The sequence below is a fragment of the Opisthorchis viverrini genome (assembly GCF_000715545.1).
Source record: "Opisthorchis viverrini unplaced genomic scaffold opera_v5_51, whole genome shotgun sequence".
Taxonomy (NCBI): Eukaryota; Metazoa; Platyhelminthes; class Trematoda; order Opisthorchiida; family Opisthorchiidae; genus Opisthorchis; species Opisthorchis viverrini.
In genome coordinates this window covers 2114762-2124502 of record NW_008751707.1, presented here as the reverse complement: position 1 = coordinate 2124502, position 9741 = coordinate 2114762, and the positions used below count along the sequence as shown (strand labels likewise).

The 9741-nt window shown below is 45.3% G+C and overlaps 3 protein-coding genes across 3 annotated transcripts in view; all 3 read right to left on the bottom strand.

Moving 5' to 3' along the window:
• Nucleotides 1-1641: 1641 nt before the first annotated feature.
• T265_03554 (hypothetical protein) lies at nucleotides 1642-2010 on the bottom strand (the record flags this gene model as incomplete). The annotated part of the gene is made up of 1 exon (XM_009168066.1): nucleotides 1642-2010. The coding sequence occupies one exon, from the start codon at nucleotides 2008-2010 to the stop codon at nucleotides 1642-1644; it is 369 nt and encodes a 122-aa protein (XP_009166330.1).
• Nucleotides 2011-2213: 203 nt separating this feature from the next.
• Nucleotides 2214-2405, bottom strand: T265_03553 (hypothetical protein; the record flags this gene model as incomplete). Its single annotated transcript, XM_009168065.1, has 1 exon — nucleotides 2214-2405. The coding sequence occupies one exon, from the start codon at nucleotides 2403-2405 to the stop codon at nucleotides 2214-2216; it is 192 nt and encodes a 63-aa protein (XP_009166329.1).
• A 2037-nt stretch (nucleotides 2406-4442) lies between these two features.
• Nucleotides 4443-9741, bottom strand: part of T265_03552 (hypothetical protein) — a gene marked incomplete at both ends in the record, with an annotated part of 22088 nt that continues 16789 nt past the window's right edge. The window contains one exon of the mRNA XM_009168064.1: nucleotides 4443-4534. Coding sequence (XP_009166328.1) covers nucleotides 4443-4534 — 92 coding nt within the window. The remainder of the gene's footprint in view (nucleotides 4535-9741) is intronic.

The following is a 9741-nucleotide window of genomic DNA, read 5'->3' as shown; positions in this document are numbered from 1 at the left end:
GTTTCCATTCCGAGAAGATCCGAAAGATTGCGGTCAAGACCACCACTGGACTATAAACACCGGCACGCTCATTCAAGGTGTGGCGGATGCGATGAACATGACTGATACTCTATTCATTGCTCTATTCATTATTCTCTTGTTTTAATATTCCATATGCTGTACATATTCGCCAATTCGAATACATTCGTGCTGGTTGCCACTCTTCGCTGAATTCTGGATTTCTAGTTTGTCGGGTCCGATATATATACGTACGAAACTTAATTCCCTCACAGAGTCAACGTTCCAGGCCTTGTAAGTCCATGTTGACAGGTATGATATACGGTTCCAGTAATCCAGAGTCAACGTTCCAGGCCTTGTAAGTCCATGTTGACAGGTATGATATACGGTCGTTTCCAGTAATCCTAGTTCTTGGGAGTCAAGACTTGGGTAGGGTGCTTTTGTCATGCGAACAGTACACAATACAGCATTATGTCACAAGCTGAAGTCCGCAACAATGTGGATTCTAAAGGGACAACAACAGAGCCTTTGTTGAACCACTACATACACTAGGATGTCTCGGGTTTGGACGGCTAGACCTAGTCAAACGACTGATGGTCCCAGTCAACAGTATCGAAGGAACTATTTCATTGCTGGTTTAGTAAAAGCGTGTTAAAAGTGAGCAAGTGCCATTGACTCAATGTCCGTACTATACAGGCCACCAAATGCCTACTCATGAGTAGACCCTATGTCCTACCCACCAGCATTCTGCAGATGGAGCTGAAACAGTCCAGTCGGTCTTCACCCATTTTGATTGTCGGTGGGCTGTACATCCAGTCGGTCTTCACCCATTTTGATTGTCGGACGACGGTGGGCTGTACATTGCTTCCGAGTGCGACAGTAGAGCTTCATTGTCAACACTGACGTTGCCCTCTTTGATGATGATGAAACCGCCTCCGATCACACTCTAAACAGAGCTAGAGCACTTAAATGGTACGAGATACCCAAAGCCACCTAGGATAGACTGAAGAGGAACACCTAGTTGATGCCCTTCAATGGGAAGCAGTAATCGTGTCGCCCCATCCACACCCATCAAAACAGTGCACAGCGAATTTGATCAGCCATCATAAAATACGACACCTAATAGGTAGAGAACAGAAATCAGCCGGTGGACCGAACTGCGCAGCCTGTTGCGCACGGCAGCGCCTCCCACGTGAAAGCCATGGAGAGGCAATTGAGGATGCACGTCCGGAAGCAGGAAAGCCGATATTTCGCGCTTCCAACTCTTGGGGTGCAAGACAATGTTCTACTTGCACCTAACCCACTTTAAGCCCTTAGCATATTTGTTTAGCCCAAAGGCACCCACGTTACTCAGAGCACAAAACACGCTTGGCTAACAGAGCCCACAAGAACAATCACTACCACTTTATCATACACAACCTCACCTTCCAGGTGTGGACTAATCAAACCGCCCACGTACGCAGGGTAATGCGCCTCAGGAACACGGGCGCCGCACAGCAACACCAAACCCAAGCCAGCACAACACGCCCCACACCATCCCAGTCCCCACATATCGAATAACAAATAGAAAGAACAGGCATATCAAAGTGTGGTGGCCCTGAAAAGGGCCGTGGAAGCGTTCTCTACTCGACCGGCACCCACAATCTACTTGGTGCTCGTGTACTTCGTCACTGCCTTCGTCCCCTCAGAAACCGCATGCTTTGCAAGCTCACCGGGCAAAAGCAGACGAACGGCAGTCTGGATCTCTCTGCTAGTGATCGTAGACCGCTTGTTGTAGTGCGCAAGACGGCTAGACTCGGCAGCAATACGCTCGAAAATGTCGTTCACGAACGAATTCATGATTGACATCGCCTTCGACGAGATACCAGTGTCGGGGTGGACCTGACGCAACACCTTGTAGATGTAGATCGCATAGCTCTCCTTCCTCCTTCGCTTCTTCTTCTTGTCAACCTTCGGTACCTTCACCTTCGAAGCCTTCTTCGCGGCCTTACCGGAGACGACCTTCGGAGCCATGGCGCAGTAGAGCAACGCAGACGGACGGCAAAACCCGCTTCTGCCTTATATTTTCCCCACAAAACCACATTTCATCCAATCTTACCGCCTATCGATCGTAACAGCCCTCCCATCCACCAATCACCATACCTTGATGTTAGTCGGCCTTAGCCGATAGTGATTGGCAAAACCGGCGAAGCACAGTGAGCTTGTCTAGGTATTGTCTAGCCGTTGCATCGCCTTGCTGGTCTATCTCTGTGCCCATTGGCCCAAATCGTGAACAAAGCAACGTCTGGCCCATAGGCCAGCTGTTTCAGCCGGCTTGAGACCAACCGAAGGGCATGCATGCGACAAGCAGGGTGTGTGGGTAGGTAGGTGGATTTCTTGTCCAGGCCGCCAACGTGTGGGTGCGTCATTGACCCGTGTGTTGACGCGTAGCTATCCTGCCTGTCCGTGCCCAGGGTCCTTTGTTTGCGGGACTTCGGTTTTTGTGGTTTCTGCGTTCTTTTCCAGATGCACCGGGCGAGCGCTTGAACCTTCTCATCGATGCGACTATGAGAGGAGATAGCCGTAGCCTGTCGCACTTATGCTTCGTAGCTGGCATCGTTATTATTGGAACATTCGAGCCATGTCGGCTTGTGCACACTTGGTAGTCGGGTGGCCGAGTAGATATATCTACCGTCGTTCTAGTTTCTGAGGTTTTTATACGTTGATCTCAGCCTGCCGAAACAGGCAATCCTTCCATTAATCAGAACACCTTAAAAGGCATTTTTCAAGCGGACTTTTTGTTCAGATTTTTATACGTTGATCTCAGCCTGCCGAAAAAGGCAATCCTTCTTCCATTAATCAGAACATCGTAAAAGGCATTTTTCAAGCGGGCTTTTTGTTCAATCTAGGCTGGTCCGCGTGTGGGGAGGCGTATGGTTCGATTGTGTGTCGTACCGTCATTGTCTTTGAAAAACCGATCATCGACAGTGTGATAGTTAATTTGATGCAGAAGCGCGGCTGATTTACTCTCTGTCATGGTTTCCGGGGCAACCGAGGCTTTTATACATTTTGTTGTGTACTATTTAATATCATCCTTTTTTGTCATCATGACGATGAATGACCATCTGGGCATTTTCAGCGACACGATTTCCATAATCAAATACAAAGAGATAACTTGTTCGAACCCGCCACCGCTTTCACTGATTAGCAAGGGGCTGTGTAGTCGAATCCAATGTCCTTTCGATCTTTGTACCTATCACCAAATGTCAATAGGTAAGTGCTTCCTCTACGTGATAGCGCATGAATATGAGTAATCTGTTCATCTACGAACGCTTCCAAATCTCCCTGAATCAATACTGAAGCAATTTGTGGGTCGCTTTGATGCATGATTTGGTTGAGTGCGCCCAACGATTTTTCGCCCAATGATGAACTGGGCATCAATGGTCTCAGGTAGCTTACAGGTCATGTTTGGGTGTCTTTCCTCCAATCGGAACCACTGGCCTTTGAGGTTAACTAAGGTGTATCTATCTTTTGATTTCCACTGATGATATTATGTCAAGGTGCCCGTAGAATCGCTGAAACCTAGAGTACGTCATCATGTTTTTTGCATGGGCATTTATCGAGCTTCAGATGCTTGTGTAGGACTATGTGGTAAGCTACCCCCGTCCCGATTCTTGGAAGAAACAAGTACGTCCTGTTGGGACTGACCATTTTCATTTAGTTGGGCGGAATTACTATTTTAGTTTGGACGCACATGCAGTCGGTCTTTTCTCTGCACCTCGTAAGATCAACTATTGTTTTATGACACTTGAAGTCATGAATTAGTGACTAACTCACTGCTTCAAGGGTTATTCTCTCTTCCCTCAGATCGGTATTTTTTACCCTCCATTCTGTTTAAGGATACACGCAAAATCATGCAACTTGGTGTTTAAAATTCGCTGTCCTGTAGTACAGAATGCATGACACCTGTGGTCTGTGCCGAGGCCCTTTCTCTGAAGGTATGTATTTTCGGTATTGCAGGAGGGCCTGTCAGTATTTACTTATTTAGGATTGTTCTGTCACACGACTGAGGTGTAGAAAGGTATTTTTCACACGAGCCAAACACGGTTGGGGATTGCTGGATTTTGGCTTCCTTATTTTTTCTTAATGATTTGTGAGCTGTAATTAGTGGGAAATAGCCAGACGTGTATGACAGCTCGTAATTATGGCTAGAATATATTGGCGTGTAATTTTGACTATACAGTTCGAATTGATGAACGGTAACAAGAGGTATGGGAAGTTGGAAAGTTAGCTAATTGGATCCAAGACTATACTGCTTCTTAGTTATTCAGGCAATCGACAGTTACCCCGTATAGTTGACCGAGTAGTAAGTTGGTTTGAGATCACGTCCCCATACCTCATCGATATCTGTAAATGGTCATGGACAAACCTATTCACACAGATCGTAGGATTGGTTTGTGTTCATGTCATAGTTTAGGCCTGTCCTCCTCAGGGAGGACTTGAGTTTCCTCTTGGTCCCACTGAGCATCGTCTAGTCTGTTTGAAATCCCAGTAATCTCTGCACACAAAGTGGAAGCATCCAATTCCCCGATCTTATCTCAGTTTTTGTACTTCATCCCGTTGCTTCGGCTCTCATTCGAACCTTCGATTCACTGGTTGCTTGTACACAATCAAACTCTTACGCCAGACTGGTTCAAGTGATGAGTATGCAAATTATGGGAACCGATTGGTTATTTGTCCAGGTCTAGCTGGCACGTGTTTTCGTTAAAATACACAAATGAGAAGCTAATTTGATGGGATAAGGGGATAAGGTGCCGCCTTAGTAAACAGTGATTCAACTTGGGACCATATCGTTCCATGATCTGCTCAGACATTTAGGTTAGTGAAAATAAAATAAGCCCCAGTTATCAAAACCTCATTTGTAACTGAGCCACACTACCCATGCCTATCTGGTGTTTTTTCGGGGATAAAAACTTTCATCCGCTGACTTGGGTCACAGCCTGATACACACCTCCTAGTCGGTTTGCGAAGATTTTTCATCACCTTGCTGGTTAATCATAGAATAGAAAAATGCTGCATGCAGTCAGAACAAACACAACCGTGCCAGTTGATTTGTGGTGCAGTATCACGTGTTTTGCTTGGGAAAACATTGGGCTGATATGTACAGTGTAGGCTTTGGATTCCAAGCAGTCCATCCTCCCCCATCGAAACGGTTTGGATAGTAGTCAGGTGCTTTAAGTGATGTATTTAGAAGGACGCCTGTTATGAGGGTCACTTACTAACTACAGGACAGAAAGAAACTAGTTGTAACACATCATATACGTATGGACAGAAAGCCAAAGTAAAGTGAATCAACACAATCATGCATGTCATTAGGGGGTGAAACTGTCGAGAAAGTGAAGCCTCTAATTGAAGCCCCCGATAAGCACCCGTTTCATGCAAGCTACTCTGATTGTTAGAATTTAACGCAAGTAAAATATCACATGCTCCCGAGAAATACACTAATTTGCAAATCAATGTGTTTTTAACGAAAGACTCAACCGAATCTCTCGTTTATGATATTCTACAACTGAATGTGCTGCACACAGGCCACCTCATGATTCAGTTAGCACGATATTCGATATATCGCAGTATATTTCCATAAAGGAAACTACTCATAAAATCGCAGTTCTGGTTCAAGTAGATCACAAGGTTGACGGAAACTCGGGGACTGCGCCTACCTGATGAGCCCTAAGAAGGGCGAAACCGGTCGTGGGCAGTCGAAGAGTTTTCAGCAACATTTGAGCAGTTCCCTTTATGAAAAAATCACATGCTCCCCCTCCAAAGATACGAGTGCGTTGCTTAGAGACACGACTGCTGGCAACTTACAAGTTGTCCATGTGGAGAATCGATCACGCATCTTCCGATTTTCACAAATGGCCTCACATGAAACCACGGACACCCATTTCGCTGTTAAAAACTGAATTTACCGTACGAATTAGGTAAATCTGAAGAGCAAATTCTTTTCACCACCAGTTGAGATACTGGAAGACACATTGCTGGTTGTTTTTTTTAATTTTTGGAGCTTACTCTTTTGGGCAATAACCATCTCTGATTTTGGCATGCAAGTGCCTTCCTAATAACTAGTTGAAAATAGACAGGAGAACACCCGTATCATCGACGTAGTGTACACTGTTTTAGCTAGGAACTCTTATCACCACTGATTTCCTTGTACTATTCGCAGTCGTGCAGATTAACCTATGATGCACACAATTGTGTTTCACTCAGTGACGAGTACTGGTAGTCAAAATTGGGGGGCGAGATGGACAAAGTGGTTAGAGTGCGAATTTACTGACCGGTATGTCCGTGGTTCGCACCCGATCGCTGTCTCTCGACTTCCCCTGTCTAGGCTTGGGTAACCTGGCAGTATCCAAGCCCTCGTGCCTCCTTCGTGCGACATGGCAGCTAGGCACCGAAAGGGTGCTACAGCTGAACGAATAATTGTCAAAAACTGAAAGTTTGGAACTTATTACGTACTTGGAAAATGCAACCATCCGGATTTCGTAGATTTGAATGAAAAGTTGGTGACACATTAGGACACTTGCAAGTTTGCAAAATATGTGTAATGGCCAGGGAGGGGGACACCAAAGTAATTTCCATAACACTCAGACAATCGACTTTGATGGTGTATTTTATTCTCAGCTATTTCTGCATCAATTTAGACAGCACCAAAACTTGTCAGAGATCTGTATACACATCTGATTGGTGCTTTCTGTGATCTACTGGTTGTCACTTCAACCAGGTATCAATGTTCGGACATCCGAAGTTGTTGGGGAATTGTTGTTGGGGAAATAACTTCTTGTCAGCTGCTTGAAAAACCCATCGCTATTCTAGTCCACAGTCACTATTAGTTCGAAATTTTGCAGCAAATGTTGACCAGACCACGCTTCTAACAGCTATTCCTTTGATGTCTTTACTATGGTTCTAATTTTACATGATGAAATGTGAAGGAGATAAGCGCTGCTGTAAGTGCGACTAGATCGTTCAGCCCTAGATGAAATGTTACAGACAAATCTGTAGGTAGATGCTAGGACGGACCTCACCCGTGATGTTAGTATTTAAGGTTTTGTGTACCGGGTATGAGCATGGGACTGTATTCTTCGATCGTGGGAATCCTAACCTGTGGGGTGGATTGAGTCAACTTGGTATCCGACTTGCACGCAGCGGGCTGGTCTGAATGGAATTTGTCGGGAATCCTCCGAGAGGCTTACCCACCTGTAAGGCACACTAAAACGTGAATATCATGTACAGGAGCTGTACGGTGGGTGTGCATGCACTTCTTAGGCTGGCAAGTTGTCCAAATTGGTTTGGTTTCTGTTTGCCACTTTACGTGGTATGCAGCTGTGTTGCTGTCTTGGCAACATACATAAACGACCCTAGACATAAATTCAATCCAGAGAATAAANCAATTGTGTTTCACTCAGTGACGAGTACTAATAGTCGAAATTGGGGGGCGAGATGGACCAAGTGTTAAGAGCGCGAATTTACAGACCGGAATGTCCGTGGTTCGAACCCGACCGCTACCTCTCGACTTCCCCTGTCTAGGCTTGGGCAACCTGGCAGTATCCCAGCCCTCGTGCCTCCTTTGTGCGACATGGCAGCTAGGCACCGAAAGGGTGCTACAGCTGAACGAATAATTGTCAAAAACTGAAAGTTTGGAACTTATTACGTACTTGGAAAATGCAACCATCCAGATTTCGTAGATTTGAATGAAAAGTTGGTAACACATTAAGACACTTAGAAGTTTGCAAAATATGTGTAATGGCCAGGGAGGGGGACACCAGAGTAATTTCCATAACACTCAGACAATCTACTTTGATGGTGTATTTTATTCTCAGCTATTTCTGCGTCAATTTAGACAGCACCAAAACTTGTCAGAGATCTGTATACACATCTGATTGGTGCTTTCTGTGATCTACTGGTTGTCACTTCAACCAGGTATCAATGTTCGGACATCCGAAGTTGTTGGGGAATTGTTGTTGGGGAAATAACTTCTTGTCAGCTGCTTGAAAAACCCATCGCTATTCTAGTCCACAGTCACTATTAGTTCGAAATTTTGCAGCAAATGTTGACCAGACCACGCTTCTAACAGCTATTCCTTTGATGTCTTTACTATGGTTCTAAGTTTACATGATGAAATGTGAAGGAGATAAGCGCTGCTGTAAGTGCGACTAGATCGTTCAGCCCTAGATGAAATGTTACAGACAAATCTGTAGGTAGATGCTAGGACGGACCTCACCCGTGATGTTAGTATTTAAGGTTTTGTGTACCGGGTGTGAGCATGGGACTGTATTCTTCGAGCGTGGGAACCCTAACTTGTGGGGTGGATTGAGTCAACTTGGTATCCGACTTGCACGCAGCGGGCTGGTCTGAATGGAATTTGTCGGGAATCCTCCGAGAGGCTTACCCACCTGCAAGGCACACTAAAACGTGAACATCCTGTACAGGAACTGTACGGTGAGTGTGCATGCACTACTTAGGCTGGCAAGTTGTCCAACTTGGTTTGGCTTCTGTTTACCACTTTACGTGGTATGCAGCTTTGTTGCTGTCTTGGCAACATATATAAACGACCCTAGACATAAATTCAATCCAGAGAATAAACGTGACTACTGAACGGCAGGCTGTCACTACGTTTTGAAGGGGAGTGGATCCAATTAGCGTGAGATTCAACTTGCGTTCCCGTTTCGACATCAGACGGGTACTTGATGCTACTAAGGCCGGCATGGTCACTGAATCATTGTTACCATCTAATTCATGTATGTTATTTCTGACATGCGTTGGCCTGACAACCATCTGGACAACAGTAGACAGCTGGAATTCGCATTCAGTGTGCGTATAGCTTGTCTGATAGCAAGAGCTGAATATGAATTGGATGTCACCTGTGTTCATTCCCCATCCGGTAAAGGCCCTTGTGTCTCACTCAGAGCTGAGGTGTAAACGTATCATGAATGCTTGTTTGCACTGCGGCGGGGAAAAGTGACGATCCAATGGACATGCTAGAAACCCACAAGTTAAAGCCTCCAGCAGATGGGACGATCACAATTGGATAGCACTACTTCTGGTGAGCTTATCATTAGAATCTCGAGTGGGATAAGGGACATTTATTTCAGCTCGTCAGACTGAGTAGTACAGTATCCTTCATCAACGGGCAGTCGAATACCGCTAGTCTCCAATCTGTTACCATATCAAAAGGAGTATAGAAGTGTGCGGCGGCTTTTTCAATGGTGAACGAGAAATTGACTAGAAAAAGCTGATCGTTGAATTCAGGGTTGCCAACTCGTTGGATGGTTTTTTACGATGTGACTTGCCAGACGTACATCTATGTTTCATGACGCTCCGCAAGCCCATATACTGGTGTGTGTGCGAATCACCGTGAGCTGCCTCCAACAGTTCATCGGGAAACACTTCCATTTTGGACTCGAAGAACGAGCGTAATGAGGTCATTTAGGACCTCTATTGAGAATTTCTTTCAGAATCCTTACTCCATCGTGCTTCACTAGCAAGTTGTTAGTGTAGTGCATGATACCACCGCAAATTATCACCTAGTGATCTGGTTAATTTCATTGGTCAGGTCGAAATGCCTCATCAGTAAGAGGTGCTATTCTTGATGAGATGAGAGCAGCCTTTGAAAAGAGGTGACACCGATGTGCATATCTATTCACATTAAACGAGACTATCGAGCCTACGAACAACACCTAATTTTACACAGTGAATAATAGAATGGCA